General features: G+C 36.2%; 1 protein-coding gene across 1 annotated transcript in view; it reads left to right on the forward strand.

Annotated features, from left to right (window-relative positions):
- Window positions 1-1,103: 1,103 nt before the first annotated feature.
- LOC129367342 (neuronal acetylcholine receptor subunit alpha-7-like) overlaps window positions 1,104-18,619 on the forward strand; it is a 33,788-nt gene continuing 16,272 nt past the window's right edge. Inside the window, exons 1-4 of the mRNA XM_055041711.1 lie at window positions 1,104-1,345; window positions 7,892-8,031; window positions 10,554-10,598; window positions 15,624-15,733. Coding sequence (XP_054897686.1) covers window positions 1,276-1,345; window positions 7,892-8,031; window positions 10,554-10,598; window positions 15,624-15,733 — 365 coding nt within the window. The 5' untranslated portion in view covers window positions 1,104-1,275. The remainder of the gene's footprint in view (window positions 1,346-7,891; window positions 8,032-10,553; window positions 10,599-15,623; window positions 15,734-18,619) is intronic.

The following is an 18,619-nucleotide window of genomic DNA, read 5'->3' on the forward strand; positions in this document are numbered from 1 at the left end:
AGGAAACACTGACTACAACAGGCCAATTTATAGTTAGTTTTCTTTTTTGCTGACTGAACCACAAATGAATTGCACAAGTGAAGTGTAAGACAGGATAATAATTCACCAAAACTCATATTTTAGAAAAAGGCACATATGTAGTAAAACTATTCTTTACTGTGAATTCCAGTGCAGGTTTCAATAAAAATAAAAACAAATAAAATAAAAAAACTTGGCACAACTTTCCTTTAATTAATCAAGCAGGTTTGTCACCAACAATTGAACTTTTACATGCCATGTTTAAGTGATGGCTTATTTGGCTGATGTTGGACTCAATTGCAGAGAGACTGAGGAAACAATGGATTTTAAAGATTCATTGAAAACGTATAAAAAAAACAACAACAACCTTACAAAAACCATAGGGAGCTTGGGCTGAACAAATGGCAATCCACAACAAAAAATGTTAATACGGGAAAAACTGGCTGTACACAGGCTAAACCAGATTAGAAAGTACAGGGAGTTGTTGCTGCTGAAACACTCTGAGTTGTTAGTTTACTATACTTAAGTCATAGTCAGCTCAAGTCATTAAGTCATCATCTGTTTTCCCTGTAATAATAACTCGCTTCAGTTGACATTTCTATGATGGAAAGTTCTGGAAAGTTACAAGTAAATGTTTTGATCAATGTTATATTTACTGTACATTTTCATGACAACTGATAAGTTTTTTTCCCCCACTATTTTCTAGAGAGTCATTTCATTTCTTGTCATTGCATTTCAATTATTCCTGGTCTTACAATAAATCTGGAGCCTGAGTAAAAAAAAAAAATAAAAAAAAAATACAACAAAAAAAAGTTTCAAGGTTAGTTAGACTGAAGGGGCGTGGCTTGCCCCTCTGATTAAGAGCAATTGAAATTATGCAGATTCAGCAGCTCTGAAAGTCACCCTGCATAAAATAACAACAACAACAATAATAATAATAATAATAATAATAATAATAATAATAATAATAATAATAATAATAATAATAATAATAAATAAAATCAGAGCGCAGGAAGAGAGAAGGGGGAGAGAGAGAGAGCAGCTGGATTCAAAGTGACTTTTGAAGTGACAGTCGACCCGAACACGAGAAGACAGACATCCTGCGTGTGGACGCGCCACACGTGTCCGAGTCTGCCCGAGCATCCGACGAGGAGGACCGAGACGCGAGCGGAGGGAGAGCAGCACCGGCAAGTTTGGCATTTCCAGTTTCCAGCGGGCTTTCAGGGGAGGGGTGAGGACTTCCGACCTGAAGCTGCGATGGAGCTTCGGAAAAGCAACGGACCTGTATTGGTTGGAGTTTACCTGTGGGCGACGTTTTACTACCAAGGTGGGCCACTGTCTCCTATTTGTTAAAATGCTCATGTTTCTCTTGTTGTTTCGCCTGGGAGGCAATGAGAGGTGAGAGCTGCTGTGGCCACATCTGGCATGACAGAGACCTGTACCCAAGGGGTATCCTGTTTTTTTTTTTTTATTTAATTTTTATTTTGGATGAGTTTTGTCGTTGTTTTTCAGTCAAAGTAATTCCTACATACATTACTCTTTGCATTGTTTTTATTTATTTATTTTGTCGTTCTTCCTTGAATTGAATTCTATAGGTTTCCACAGCTGAATTGTTGAGAAACAGACGCCATATATCAAGTTTATGGATCAGTGTGCTTAAAAAGCAGCGAGTCCCCCTTGTTTCCCCGCAACATCTGCCTCCCAATATGGAGGACGTCCCGCAGGTGCTTAGAGTTCATGAGGTCTGTCGTTATAATCTGCAGCTTCAGACTCTGTTTCATCAGATTCAAAATGCTTTACCACAGGCTGCATGATAAAACGAGCTTTACCGTCATTAAACAGACAGTAGTAAAGTGTTAAACATAAACAAACAGTCCATATACAACCACACACAAAACTGAGGATTATAAGGCACTGAATGTTTTGTTGTGTCTAGTATAACTTGAAATAATTTTATATATATATATATATATATATATATATATATATATATATATATATATATATATATATATATATATATATATATATATATATATATATATATATATATGACGTTTCTAAGGCCTGTTCTTCATGCAGTCCAGTTAGATCATTAGATGCAGCATCGCAAAAAAACTGCAGGGAATCTAACATGTTTTACACAAAAGTGACAGTCTGGATTTTAGGTGAAAATGAAATACAAGTTTTTAAATGTTGCTTGTATGCTGTTTTATTTCATTTGAATACTGAGAAAAACTAACTATAAAACACTTCAATAAAAGTGGAATATAACACCTCAAAAAGTTCAAATGTGTGGATCAGAGTTTTGTGGTCAGTTTTCTTCTTGATATTTAGAATGACATGTCAGTAAATTCGACAAAAACAAAAAGACTGTTCTCAGAGAAACTATTGTTCAGAAAGATTTAATGTTATCTTCAAAATGGTGCAGTTAGGATCCCCTCTGTATTGTCCAGTGGTCCTGGGGCCTGGGCATGCAACTCAGCAAAATACCTGTACAAATATTGATTAGGAAACTCTTATAAGTACATTTGTAACTATTTCAAGTATTACACAAGACAGTGAATGTAAAAGCGCGTAATCGAGCAAAGCTAAGATTGTTTACCTAATGTGATTTGGATAATCGTCCATGTTTGCTGATTATTAATTGCAGTGTGGAATAGTTCTCATCAGCGTCAGAGAAATGCACAGCTAAAGATATTGTCAGGCAATAAACCCTCCGGAGTTATTTACGTGACTTGAAAGTGTTGGAGATTTTGCTGAAGCTATAATTAAAATATTTAATCATAAATTGGGAGTCTAAAGGGGATCAAGAAATCAAAAAATTGAAATGCATAATTGTGCTCCCTCTCATATTCTGGACTGACATTAATTTCTCAAAGCACATTTCACAAAACGCTATGCTTTAATTCAGTATTAAAACTTGACCAAGTCTCCTGTATGTGCAGATTGCCTGAGGCTGATCAATATTCAGCCTGTCTTTGCAGAAGGGGATTCCTTTCATTTTGACTGTCCTGAAATGGAATAGAAAGTCTTCAAAAGGCTTCTGCACAGACTTTCTTCGTGCACATCTTGAAAGAAGTAGCATTAAAGAATATGTAGTAATCATCCAATAAAAAATTTAGCTTAAACATCCCAGTCTTTGTTTTTTTTTTGTTTGTTTTTCTTATCAGATCAAATAATTTAACTTTCAAGTGACAGATAAAACTGGACTGTCAGTCTGCAATTGTCAGACTCAAATTTTAATTATCCTTGTCAGACATTCAGCTAATGTCCTTCTGACCACAGATTGTTTTTCAGTTGCTCTTGGGATCCATTAAATATTCACTCTACACAAGTCCGACTTTGGCTTCATGGTATGAAGTGGCCACTTTTTTTTACTTTTATTCTTTTTGCTTGAAGCTACAAGCTGTCGGAGTTCCCTCCTGGCCTTTGAAAGCTTTATGCTGGTTTGCTAAAAGGGGAGAAAAAAACTGATATGTTATAAAAAAATTATGATTTTGCTTAAGGGGTATAAAGATTGTATCTTTTTTTTTCTTCTTACAGCAGTTCTATGTTAATGTAAAAGCTCTTCCAAAATGCATCTCGTGATGAAGTGTTAGCAAATCAAGATCACCACACTGGTGTTGATCCAGTGCAGTGTATGAACACCTTTCCACTGAGTTTCCAACACTCATTGAGTCACAATGGGAAGGCTTTTCAGTTCGGTCACTGATTTAGCATTATCTTCACTTGATGCCTGAAGCACATTGGGTAATATGTTTTTTTTCCCTAGTGGTCCATTTTAAACCAAGCCACAGTGTCAGTGTGTTGAATTTGTATGATGGCTTAATTAAGATAAGATAATTAAATTATAGTACATTTTTTAACCTATCATCTTGGAGCACCAAGATGATAGGTTAGGCTGTTTGTTTTCTCTGAATCAAATGGAGGTTTTGCCCCATTCAATCCTCTCTCAGCAGGAACTCAGTCTGCCACAAGTCACTCTGAAACAGCAAGCAGTGCTGCTTTCTCATTGTATATCTTCAGGTTGCTCATCTTGGTTTGGAACTAGTGATGTGCTAAATAAAGAACACTGAGGGATGCTAGATGTATAATAAAACAGCAAAAAATAGTCAGGAATCTAAACAGCAGAAGAGCGTATGAGTCAAACTGAGACATAGAAGACAAATGACTACTTAGAAGGTATAGAACGTAATGGATTGTCATGAGAGGCTATGCGGCCAAGAAGAAATAAGTATAAATATATATTTTTTACATCACATGTGTATCATGTTAGGTATGATAACTGTCTCATCACAAAGATCTTTAATGGGGTCTTTTCAGTATGAAACTCCAAGGTCATGAAAACATCTCATGTTTGCGTGACATGAGGACACTATAGCAAAAAGCCAGTCCAATTTGAATCAGCCAAGAAATGGTTCTTGCATTTCAAAAGTGGACTTTGACATGTCTGTGTTCATTTCAGTCACACATCAAATTATGAAATTTAAGTTTTGGGCCAGACCAAAACACGTTCCAATACAGATGGATTTGTTGCATCGTTATCATGTCTGGTGGTAACATAGAGATACATCAGATACAGTCCCTGTCATCTGGCACTTGTGACAAGAAATTCAGATGACAGCTACTTCCTCAAAATGCATAATTTAGCACAGTTTCTCTCTCATAAAACATTAAGCCTAAATTCAGCTTAGAAGGTAATTTATTGACTGTAATAGTAAAAAGTGAAGCTAAAAAACATTGAACCCGCAGTTTACATGTGGAGTTTTAATTCAGGTACTATTCCTTGTTACTATTTGTTAAAATTGCCTTCCAGTTTCTAAAGCTACAGCAGGGCTTTTAGAGGTGATACACAAGATTGCTGGGATTTTTTTTCTTTGGAAACAAACACTGACAGTGCATTAAGGATATGTGAAAAGAAGAACAGGTAAGAAAGAAAACAACTGTGATTGTCACTGTGACAAACAGAATGGGAACAGCAAGAATGCCAAAAGTGCAAATAATTATTTTGAAGGCAGGATGTACCATGAAGAGTGAAAAGGATGAAAGACTCAAACTAAATGTATTTCTTTGTTTGTTGTATTTCTTTTGTTTTACTTAATTTTAGATTTCTCTCAAAATTCTACTATTTTGAAATATTTTTAAATGCAAAATAAGTCCAATCCAGGTGACACATCTTCCTTAGCAGCCCTGTGGTAAACTTTCTCGTTGTCATCAGGAAACTGGGGATGTGAAGTGGATGTGGCGTCTTAAGCCTCATTTTGAAAAAGGAAGAGTTGAATGGTGGGATTTAGAAGCAGCTTGTTTCCAGATGCTTGCTGCCGACATTAATGATACACAGCTATTGTGGTTGAATAACCAACACTGGAATCTCGCATTCGCTCTCAATCTCAACATCATGCCTAGCGTTGCAACGTGAAGAAGCAGTGTGTCTGGAAAAGAGGCATTAAACCTTTCTAGGTGAGCAATTGCATTGTTTAGTGAAAGGCATACCTAAAATTCCCATTGAATAAACCCATAAAAAGTATTTTTGTTACATAAAATTAGCAGAGGGTGCATGGAAAACAGTGTTTTGCTTTTTGAGCAGCATGTCTGCCCCTGTTTAATGTTTCTACTACAAATGGTTTTGGTGTTTTTAGGAGTGAAATAATGTGCACAATTTAGATTTTTCCAAAACCTGCGCTACTTATTTGGTGCAATTTGCAAAGGAAACCTTGCCACCTATCACTCTGTTGTAGCAACAATTCAGTCTTTGTACTTAATAAGAAAAAACACAAAACCAATTTCACTTCATTTGATAATCCAGAAAAAAAAATACAGAATTTAATAATCATTCCACTTTGAATGATTATATGTTGCCTGCCTCTTAGATGTGAGCATTATTTTGCCACTACATTTTGACAGGACTGTCTGCTACTCAGAATGTCATTTCTTGGTTCACTCCACTCCAGTGCTTCTCCATAATTCTGTTGGCTTACATGCTCTCCTATTATGCAGATTTCCTTTCAAACCCAGATTTAGGGATACCCAATCTGACACTTGCCAAAACCTTTGCACACAAAAGCGCAGCGAGGCATCTTTCTTTACTTTTGCTTCATTAACTGATCAGCCGGCCACACAGTTTTGTGGCCACACAGATATATTGGTTGTCACTTGGTAATTGGTAAAATATGTTGGGACAGGAGCTAATTTGGATAGGGGTCAGTGGGAAGATGAGGGCTGAGCCCTTTTCATTCGCAGCTAAAATGTGAGTCTGAGGGCTGAAATATTTAAGAAGATAAATGAATGTTCTCCTGACAGCAGTCCTGCAGCGGATTGTGGTCAAAGTAACTTCATTGCAATTTTATGGGATTTTTCTTTAAATGCAATGTCTTTTTCCCAGTTGGAATGTCTTGATGTAAAAGCAGAGACAATACTATTACATAGAATAGAATAATAGAATAAAAAGATCCATGGAGAAATTAACATGAGCTAGCAGCAAGTTAAAGATATGCATAAACATGCACATTCACACAGAGGTTAACAACTTAAAAAAATAAGGGTCTGTACAGTAAGGGCAAATTATTGAAAAGATCATATTTAAATTAAAAGAAATGTCAAAATAACAACAAGCTACAAGATGTAAACAAAAGATTCAGTCAGCAGGGTTTATATTCCTGCAAATAGCAGCAGCAATATAACGTTTGTCAGGAATAGTGACGGTTATAAAGTAACACTGCTTTGTGCAGCTCGGATGCAGCAGTCTGTCACTGTTCACCAACAGGTTTATGCACAAGTAGTGGGAGACTAATGCATGTCTCTGGGCCGACAGAACATCCTAGGATGGATGTGGTAATATAAGAGGGCCAATAACAATGGCCATAAGTTGAAATGAATCCAGCAAACTACAGTTTGTCTAATCTACTGCAATGACCACTAAATGCCACTTGCTGGACACTACAGAAAGTTTCCTTTTCATTCAGTCTCTGTGCAAAAATACAAGTTGCTTCAAATATTTGGCCCAAATTAAATGAAAAGTTAAAGACTATTGTGTGTGACCTCCGGAGATATCGTACAGTTTCTAAGTGTATAAGTTTGTTTTATGGCATCCAGATTTCATTATTCCTTTAAAGATTTTATGGTTACTTTGAGGTTTTTAAACAATCTTCTATGCAAGCAATTTCAGTAACATGGTGCCAAAGAGAATTTATGCTCATTCATGAATAACTGAGTTTGTTTTGCAAAGGGACTTCAGTGTAACGTTCATTCCTGATACAGATGCACGGGTCGTTTGTGAAAAACACTCTTTTGAGATCTGATGAGTTCAAGGAAGATTCAGTGAAACTACAACTAGCAAATTAAAGTTTAGTGAGTTTATAATGGGCTCATTGCAATATGCTTACTTTGATTTAATGTGTTCTTCTTTTGAGGGTTAGTTTTGCAGAAACAACGTCAGGAATACAAACAAGCAGACGGATTGGATTACATACAGTAAATCAATAAGTGTGATATTTTTATGAAAGATGTGGATAACTAGACCTGAACGTTGACATTTATTTTTTGCCTCTTCGCAGTTATTATCCAACTCTCCATGGTTATCACCTCTACTCTATTTGGGTTTATAAGCTTTTCATTTGCTGCTAGTTATGCATGATCAGCTTTCTTTGTAAAGAGACCCTAGTTTTAAACAAGGGTTTACATCTTTAGTGTTTGTTTGAATTAATAAAACATGACAAGTAAGGACGATTGTAAGATTTGTGTTGATGCTTTTCACCTTGGTTCTTGTTTTGCACTATAAACCACTAGCACCCTTCACCTTCTAATACTTATCTTTTCTAAATTGGTTTTTCTGCCAGATGTCCTGCAATAACTGTCCATCTGTCCCGTCCAGCTTGTCACTGCGGAGTGTACCAGAGGAAACTGTACCATGAACTGATGCTAAACTACAACCGTCTGGAGAGACCAGTCCAAAACGACTCTGCTCCTATTCTTGTGGAACTTGGCCTGACATTGCTACAGATTATTGACGTGGTGAGTGTTTGTTAAATAGAATTTATATTTTAGGTAAATGGAAAATAATATTTTAACCAGCATTTTTAAAGCTAAGAAACAATCGATTGCTCTGTGAAACTCGTTTCAACGACTGCACTCTGACCATGCTGATTGACTCTTGCACATTTCCATGGCGTTTTGTATGTATTTGTGCCCAAAAGCAGTATAAATGCACACACCTTGTGAATGTTGTACCTCATTAATCTCTGAATGTATTGTCAAGTTGATCATCTGGAGAGAAAGTGAGTCTTTGAAACAAGTTGTGTTTTCCTCCAAGCACTTTTAGTTCCATCTGTGTGTGGTGAAAAGAGACGCTTCTTTTATTATCATTATTATTTTTAATTTTTTTTGGCCTTTTGCTTCTTTTTTATGCTTTTACAAGTGCAAAATGAAAAGATTTTGCATTTGTAAAATAACTTAGTTCTTTGGAGTCCAATGTTATAATTCATTATGAAAAGAATCTGTCTTGATGGACATTTTTGGAATGAAAAAAGCTAACATTAATTATTTTTACACCACATTTTTATTTCCTCCACTGAATAAAAGTGCCACAACTTTAGCAAAATGAAATATTGGATACGAATGAGTTTCACAAAGCCGAATGAAGTAGTAGAATTTTGGTTTTAAGTTCTTCTTAATATACATACATTTTTTTTCGTCTTGACTTTCACATTTTCAGGTGCTTCCATAAAAATACCATACCTCTCATTTCCTGTGTCCTACATTTCATTTCCTTGAACACCATTAAATATAAAAGGAATCACATTGCCCAATCTTTTTCATGTCAAGCTTGAAGCTCTAACAAAGACATATCTGTAGTTTAGGTAGCTGCTCTGACATCCCTTATGTTTTATTCTGTCAGTGCTCAGCTGCTCTTCATTATGTTTTTCCTCCTGTTCGCCATAGCTTCCATCTCACAGGACAACACACAACCTCCTGCTGCTCAGACCCGCCACTTAGTCAGAGCACATCCTTGACCCAGCCCTGTCATAAGACGTCTTTTTATGCATGGCGTGTAATAGAAAGTAGCATATGCCAACTTGCAGTGTAGACTGCCTATTGCACTATTAATGTCAACTCACAACTTCTTAAGCAACATCTTGGGTAATTGTTACAGTGCTGTAAAATAAACCGGGAACAAAAACTAATTAAGTGAGACAAAAGGTGTTACCCTTTTCAGTTATCATTATGGAGCTACTTTACCTCATTTTACTATCATAGATTGTTATTTTATAGTAGCACTTGCCACACATGTTCTGTGTGTTCATACATTAACCACATAGAGAAAACAGAAGGATGTATATATTCCTTGTACGTATTGTGCAGTTTGATGGCACAACACATAATAGATAAACTGGAAAAAACAAATGAATTAATGCTTCCTGGGCAGTAGTGAATGATGTAAATCTAGTTGTTCTTTTGGGTTTGTTTGTGTGGGAAGTGGTCTCTGATTTCTCCATCTGCTCCCGTGTTATTCTGTAACCTTAAATCTGGGTCAAGTTATGGCCAACAGATGGAGTCCAACACCAGAAATGATAACAAAAGCCCAGACAGACACACACAGGTTTGTCACTACGCAATGTCAGCAAAAAAAAATAACTCCAAAGATAAATCAAGTTGAATTTTGTTTGATAGTTTACTTATATGTTGAACATTTGAGCATTTCATTTGCCATTTGAGTGGGCCAGTGGGATCTTTCTTTGTATCTCTAAGCAAACCCCTGTGAGTGTTTCACAGTGTGCTGATTTTCATATTTCCAGAGAGAGCAAAAAAGCCATGAAACAAGATGAAAGGGAAGGGATAAGGAAGAAAACTGTTGAGGAGTTTTTGTTTGACAGATTTTTATCGCAGTCAAATAAAACAAAATGCGTTCAGCAGGTTGAGCCAGCTGCATTGCACTGTTTTTCATCATGGGTAACATATTATGTGAACAAATCACACAGTGCATCTGTCACCTACTAGACATTAAATGCACTCAATTCACTTTTAGTAATTTTTAAGTGTTTTTGCTCTTTAATATTTTTCAAGCAGCACCAGGATGACCTATTTCTGTTCTCATCTTTAGTTATTCTTAATCCAGCTGCCTGAATTTTCTACTTTCATGAAAAAAAAAACAGAAACCTTAACACTGTACTCTCTCACTGAACTCTGTAAGCCACCCCTGTATAAAATCCTTTCTTTTGGTCATTTCATAATGTGTAATTTCACTCCAGTTGCTGCATTGCTCAAATGGGCATACACAGGGCATTGCATTAAACAAGCTGGAGTGCATCATTGTCATTCAGAGAACACATCAGCTCTGACTCATCTGGGATGCAGCTTTAACTTCACAGCCAGTTATTCTCATGATCTCACGAATCATGTTTACCAACCTTGCAGAGTTTACTCTTTTTTTGTTGTTGTTTTCTCTCTCCCTGTAGCAGATTTTCATTTACTATCTGTTTACAGCCAGTTCTACTTCCAGCTGACAATCCTGTCTGTCTTCTCTTGTCCCCCTGTAGGATGAAAAGAACCAAGTGTTGATCACAAACGCCTGGCTGCAACTGGTATGTCTCTTTGCTCAGTAAATTCTGTGTGATCAGTGTGATAATTTTATGTTCATTTACATTTTAGTTCAAAATGATTCATGCCCTTGGTGGGTTTAGATTTAAAATTATTTTCATTCAACCAAGATATTTGTTTGTGTTTTAGAGGATGAAGGGATCAGGAAAACCTCTCTGCATCACTGGCGGCCGATGTGATGCAGAGCTGCTTCGTAGGTTTATAAGCATTAAGGAAGCAGCCTTTTTGTTTGAGGCGTTTCATCTTTTGCTGACACTGTAGGTGGTCTAACAATCAAGGTAGCACGGGTTGCATCAGGGTAAATAATCATGCTTTACTTTTAACATAAAAGTAAAAGGGCAGATAAACAACACACCAAAACAAAGCAGGAGCTGTAACGCCAAATTGTTCAAGCTAATCTGTAGTCTAGAACTGTACAGGAAAAACAATTGGGACCTTCTTATTCACAACTTCACAAATATTTCATAGGGTCAGCAGTCCACATTTCACCTTTTGTTGAAACTGGACTAAAGACATAAAAAAAAAATCTTTTTATTGCACTTCTGGTGAAAGCTAATGGGCAAACGTCAGTCATTCCAATCCCACCAGTTCTTGACCTCTGTACCCAGAGTGAACAAATGCCTTGAGGTTCTTTTCAGAAATCAATTTGAAAGCAAAATAATAATTTGGACATCCAATAAAAAAGAACAAAATGGTAAAAGCAAAATATATTTATCCTGTCATATTTCTGCTGAACTGACTTTGTGGTATGTGGGTTGAATGCTGTCATAGTTCAGTTTGCTTTACACAGAAGATCATTTTACAAATTTTCCAGTCATATTGGAAATATTCCAGTTTGTCAAACATATTAGAATGTGTTTAACATTTTCCAGTATCAAACATACTATATGTACTGCAACACAAATGCCACAAATCTTCTTTTCAAAAGAGCACACTTTCATAAGAAAGCTTTGTTTTTGAAAATCTGATCAAAACACAATTACAAATATTAGTATCTGATGCAGCAGGTAATTAAAACAAGTAATGTTTAAATGATGGGCTAATCTAGTGTAAAAAAAAAAAAACAACAAAAAAAACATTTTGTAAAATCCAGTCCAGGTTAGCAGCAAGCATGGAGTAGAATCATAAACAATTTTTGTTAGAAAAAATGATCATATCTGCCCTCTTAGGCAGTATGCTCAAGCATTCCAGATAGATACTGTCTCCTGCAGTAGAGAACATGCGTGTGCTGGGTGTAGAAGAAGCCTGAACACATAAATAAAAAAGCAAGATCTGACAGCAAGTTCTAAGTCTTTTGATGGTTCCGCCATCGTGCGGCGAGGTTCTCAGATATGATGTCCGACGGAACTGCTTGATACATTTGCAGCTCTCTTTTGACACTATTTGCTTTTCTTCAGTAAAAAGCTCCTTCAGTAAAGTCTTTCTGGATAACGTGTTGGTTGGAAGTTACAAAACAAATCACAATTTCTTCAGTATTAAACTAAAATGGAAAAACATCCATTATAGGCATTTTCAGTATTAAGATTGAGAATCTATATCATTTTAAGTATAATACTTCTAGGGTCTTTTCATGCCTGATTCTGACTCTACAATCTCAATATTAGCACGCATCAGAAGAAAACAATTTTCTAATTTTGTTATTTATAGTCTCAGTTTCATGTTTTCAACTCATTTTCTTCTCATTTTTACACCTGAAGCTCATGACATTCCCATGTGCAGTTGGTAATCACTTTGAAAAAAAAAAAAATCTCTGTCCCTTTAAAAAGTATTTAACCAAACGCCTTGCACACAGGACATTGGGTTCCACCTCTGCATGGGGGAACTTAGCTACTGTAGATTTTATTTGAAAATAAAATAAATAAAAATATACAGAAATAAATATTTTCTACATTGTGTAGTAGTAAGGAAAAATGTTACATTGGTGCAACCAGGTATATAGAACGTCTTTACATCCTTATCTTTATTTCTACAGCAGATCCAGTCAGAACATCCCATTAGAGATGAGACAGTCAAGGTTGAGTTGGCTGCTGACTGCCTTACAGGTTATGAATGTATCAATTATTCAGGAAGCCACCTCTTTAATACATCATCTACTTTGGTGCAGTAGCTTATGGGGTCTTTGCAGATGCGGCAGGATTGCAAGGAGACTTGAGAAGTGGATTATGCAGCCAGATACAATCAGTCAGATAGTTAGATGGAAAAGGGGCACGTTTAACTTTACTGCATCCTGGATGATATTAGGATCTTTATGAAACATGAGTGATCAACGGAGAATAAAGTACATATCTTGACGTGAAAAATGCTTTGAACAAAAGCTGATTAGCTTTTGTTCAAATCTATGCTCCACTTTTCTCTCCTCTCTGCTTCTCTTGTGAATGATAAAGATAATTGCAGATACGATGCATATTATGCACTACAAAAGAATTAGGAAATGATTTTAAGAATAATGTTGTGTTGTGTTTTAATGGCAAAAACAAAGTGATGCTTAATTGACAACTGAATGAAAAGTGCTGCATAGTTTAGATTTTTATTTTTTATTTTTTTCAAATAAAAATATGAGAAATATTTTGTGCATTTGTATTCAGTCTGTTTTACCCTTTCACCCTGAAAAAAATCCAGTGCAAGCAACTGTTTTAAGAAATATTCTGATTAGAAAATAAAATGATGTTCACTGAAGGCCTCTGAGGGTTTTTTAGAGAATGTTAAAGAGTAAACAGCATTACAGACTTCCAAAAAAATTAGAAAATAGAATTTGGAGCAGGATTAGGCCATAAACAGATTTGAATACCTTACGTAGTACTAATAAATTCTGAATCAGGAAATGGAAAGAGAATGGCACAACTGCCAACTTACCAGTACATGGTGTCCTGCTTTCAGTAACAGGTTGAAGAAGGAGAAAGTTAATCAAAGAAGAAGCTAAAAGGTCAATGGTTACTTGTGAGGAGAAACCATTGGTTACCTTGTAGTACCAGTAGGATCAGCTGAATTGATGTTCTCTGTGTTTTTTCCAGATTTGTTACTTTTTGGCTTACAAGCAAAATGCTATACTGCAGTGAAAAATTAACACACCATAGCAACCATGAACATTGACAGTGATAACACCACAGATCAGACATGCTTTTTCTTCAGCAAGATTCAAGGCAACACTGGAACAAAACTTCCTCGAGGCTGCAAAAGATCTGAGTCTAGGACTGGGGTGTACCTTAAGGCATGACAACAATCCTAAACATACAGACACAATCATGAATACATGTTTTAGGTCTAAGTTATGTGTGTTATAATGGTCTAGATGTAATTATATATTGATAGTTTTTGGTGACATCTGACATTTTATGCTCAGACTGCTGTTTCAAAAAGTGGATTGGGTAAAATGTTTTATTTAAAAAAAGAAGAAAACACATCAATCATTTTCCTCTACTTAACAGCTACATGCTACTTTGGGAGTGATCTATCACAAAAGGTCCCTATGAAATACACTTAGATTTGAATTCGTAGAGTGACAGAACGTGAAAAGATGCATTGGGTATGGATACCTGTAAACTTGAAGGACACGTCTGTGCCAGACAAAAAGTCTTTTGTGCACCATCAATCAAATTCCACTCACATGCATTTGAGTGAGCAGAGATACAGCAAACAGAAATACAGATTTCTGCACCCATACAGATTCCCGGAATCTGTTTTCTGCTGGTTTGTGTTGAAGAGGCTCAACAGTGAAAGCATACTCAGAGATGAACATCAGGAAGACGCTCCCATCACCCAAAAGACAAGAAGCAATCAGTGCCATATATCACATTATTTTCACAGCTTTAGCTGCTGCTTCCGTTTGAGTTCCAATTTGTTCCATTTGTTTCTTGTGCTTTAAAACAACTTGATAGTAATCACAGATTTGCAGAGCAATGATCACACTATTTTAACTTTGTTTGTCTCAAGTTAGTGATGCCTACTAAAATTCCTGTTACATAACTAAAACTATTCTTCGACAGATGCTGCCTTGCATTGCAGATAATGTCCACCTCCCTGACCAAAGAGCTAAAGGTTAACTGCTTTGTTTTGCTTTCCCAGCCAAGGAACATGAAAAGAAACGTCAAACATTTCAAGGTTTAATGATGGCAAGTGAGGCAATTAAGTCATTAGCCTCCTCAGTGGAAACATATGTCAGCAGACACGAATTAAATGTTTCAGAAAAGAACAGAGTTCTTATTACTGGGAATAACTAATACAAGGCAAAATCTTACTAAATGGAGGGGAAGAATACTATTTGCATGCATGCACAATTACGCACATGAACATACATTGCGGGCTGAGCAGATGTGCATCATATGCAGTAGCCATTTTAAATATGGGGCTTTGGTTATTCCACGGAGAAGGGGGCATAAAGGTTTAACATGTGCCTACATCCAATTCTTATACAAGAACATTTAAGCAAAGCATGCTTAAAGGCTAAAACACACAACATTCAAATAACTACAGATGACAGATTAACTTGTTACTTGTCATAAATAATAAAAAAGCAGCAGTGTGTGCTTTTAAAATGCTGTGGAGCTGGACTCACTTCGCTCTTTGCTGAATTGAGCCAACCTCAGATGGGATTTCAGGGAGTGGTGCCAAATGTTGGCTTGGCAGACTTTCAGTGGCAACATTCATTATCTGAGCGAGAGACAAAGTGTAACAGCCAACAACTAATGGCCGGTGTAATAGGGAAATGTTTGACTTTTGATGTCCTCAGGTTAATCACATTTAAAAGGAGAGATTTTTTTTGAGGGATTTTGTTCTTTCAATACCTCTCTGTGTCAGCATTTATCATAAAATAGGATTAATCGTAGGTGGTGCATCTGCTCATGAATGAACCTTTTAATACCCAGAGTGGAAGACAGAAAGGTGTTGCTTCTGTTAAATATATCTATGTGAATAGCATAGATAGAAACCCAACTCTTTTTTTTTAACTTTTGAATCTTAATTGTAGAGCAAATTCATTGACCTGCTTCCTTATTCTCCATAATTTGATGCAGCATTGGACGGATATTTATCTGTCCTGGAACCCAGAGAATTACCCCGGGGTTCAGAATCTTCGCTTTCCCTCCAATCTAGTTTGGGTTCCAGATATCCTCCTCTACAACAGGTAATGTCTGTTTTCTTATCTCCTGCATGCCTTAAAAAAAAAAAAAAAAAAAAAAAAAAAAAAAAAACTCATGTCATGCTCTATGCTTTTCATAGTATTGGTTGCTTTTGACTGTTTTGATTTATTGTGTAAACATTGTCATCTCTTGGGTTTCTGTTTTACTGTTTTATTACACTTTTTATTTTAAATCGTCTTTATTTTATGGGTTTGTTTGCTCCTTTTGTCTACTTTTTGTCCCTTGCATTTTGTCATTCTGAGATTCGTCTGATGGCCACGTTTGTAACTCTGTTCAGTTCACTTCCAGGTTCAACAATCACCGTGATTCCCGAAGCCACTGTCTTCTGTGATTTTGTAGTTCCCATGTATGTATTGTCTTTTTTTACCCACATGAGGAAACATTCTGAAAAATGAATAAATAAATAAAAAATAGCCAGTCTTTTGGCTTCTGAATGACCTTAATTTCACATCATAAATAACAGAAGTTTTAGAAGCGTTCCTCAAAGGTTTTAACTTATAATGCATAATATCAACAGAGTTTCTGCAGAATTTTCATAAGGAAATTAATACGCCACCACAAAGGATTGCAATTTAGTGACTGTCAAAGGTACTGGAGTTCTGTCCACTGAAAGTTGAACATTTTTTAAACATTTTTTGTGTCGTGTCACTAGCCCGCGTGCATATACTCATAAGCAACAGTCGCTTCATACTGCAAACTCCATAGAGAATGAATGGAGAGTGAGAGACGTCACTTCCCGTTTGTCGAGCCAAGAAGGAGGAGTGAACTCTCGCATCAGTTACTGGCCAGGCTCATGGTCTTGTACCACAGAGTAAACCATGACATCCCTGTAAGGACGAGCATACAGGGAAAAGCAAGCATTTCCTGACTTTTAAGCCAGGAAAAGACTTGGATAAAAGTCAAATGTGTTTTTGGTATAGCTGGCTGTACGCCACAAGTCTTGCACTAATTCTTCTTTGAGTGTTGCTAGCCAGTGTTGGTATGATGAGGTTGCCGCCAGGGCAGCATTTGAAATGTTCTTACAGGTTCTTTGTGCATTTTTCAATTTCATAATGGACAATTGGAAACAAGTATGAATAATCGTAAGAAAATCCACCGAAGGTTTTTTTTAGCATCCTCTAAGCAATAAGGGAACGTCCACAGTTTGGCCCATATGTTTTACCTGAAGTGTGATGTGCTCTTGGTGAACCCTGTAAAGTTCTCCAAGTCCCAGTTTAGAACAAACACATCAGTGGTGTGATGGTTTCCACTCTGACACTGAACTTAAATCTCCTTGGATTAAAATAAAGACTGAAATTCTGAACAAATATCCAGTGAGCTTCCCAGAATAAGAATCCTTCATGTTTAAATCTCTTTATGATGCCAATTTTCTCATTAAGAAAATATTTTTTAGATTTCTTTAGCATTTATAGAAAGCTGCAAATATGATAAACAAACACAGAGAGCATTTATCCGTTTGTGAAACAGCTGCGTCTCAGGGATATGCTGTGGTTTATTTGGCCCATTTGAGAACGTTGTGGTCCCAAAGGATAATCGGAGGAAATCAAGCATATGCTTGCCTTGCAGCAAACTATTTGTCTTTAACTTCTTGTAGATTTAATACAAACACATTTAAATACTTCAGAGGACTGTTGGAAGCAATATTAGATGGACAATCATATTTGTTTAACTGTTTTGAGATTTTTGCAATTGCAAATGTGTTTCATAGTCTTTATTACTTGTAATGTTCCTGGATATATATATTGTTTAACAGGAACTCCATTTGTGTTTCTGAAAAAAGTCACTAAAATAGATTCTATATAGTTATTTGGAATGCATCCCTTACAATCTCCCATATCGACAGACAAATCATAGATACTGTGAAAACAAAGTTACACAATCCTATTAAAATAGTTTTTGATTATGCGAACGATATAAAGTGATACCGATCTTGTGATACTCTACTGAAAGGTCAAGCTAACCTGGCAAACCAATCTGTTTGTGTTTTGTCTAACTAAACCCAATTCTTTATCAGTAAGAGTCTCACCTTGGTTGGGGGGGAAAGTGAAAAAGAGAGACATGAGTTTTTTGCCGTGTAACAGAGAGAGCATTAAACGTTAAGCTGCTTACAGAGAGGACCACAAATCACAAATATTAATGACAATATTTCTGATGCAGGCTGGGGTTGAAACTGATGTTCTTTATGCTTTGAGGATTAATCCTGGGTAAAATTTTGGCTTCTTCATAATAATAAAGTAAGCCTGCAAGAGAAGAGATTAAAATTACGAGATTTAAAATTTCCATTAAAAAATTAGGTCATGATAAACTTGAGCAAATATGAATATGGGGGAAACATTTCTAAGACAAGACCACTACTTAAATGTACAGTTCTGCATAAGAGCTTTTTGAAGCCATATGTCCAACAATAAGCTCTTGTATGAATCACTTTCTCAAATGTATTGATTGTTGCATAACTATTTTCCTCTACATATGATGTCTGTCAGCTTTATACACCTATACACTGCTTCACCCCTTGATGAAGTTAATCGGGAATCAGAATAGCCTATTGATATAATAGACCAAAGAAAAGTTGTTGCAAAGTAGAAGGAAACTGATAGATTACTGTCAACATTTTGTAAGTTTGGCTTTTATATCCTGCCCCTTTTACTATAATTAAACAGTATTTTAGTGCAACTAGTTAATTCCAGCTGTTCTGGTTTGTTAGAGGACATTAGTGAATAAACAGCATCATGAAAGCAGACGAACACTAACTACCATGACACAATCCCAAATTGGGCCTTGAAAAACTGTGCCATTAAAAAAATAATAATAAGAAAGTGTACTGATCATATTTGAAGTTTGCCATAAGTATTTTAAGAGACACCTCCCAA

Source organism: Poeciliopsis prolifica, unplaced genomic scaffold (genome assembly GCF_027474105.1).
Source record: "Poeciliopsis prolifica strain line A6 unplaced genomic scaffold, Auburn_PproV2 SCAFFOLD016, whole genome shotgun sequence".
NCBI classification, from domain to species: Eukaryota; Metazoa; Chordata; class Actinopteri; order Cyprinodontiformes; family Poeciliidae; genus Poeciliopsis; species Poeciliopsis prolifica.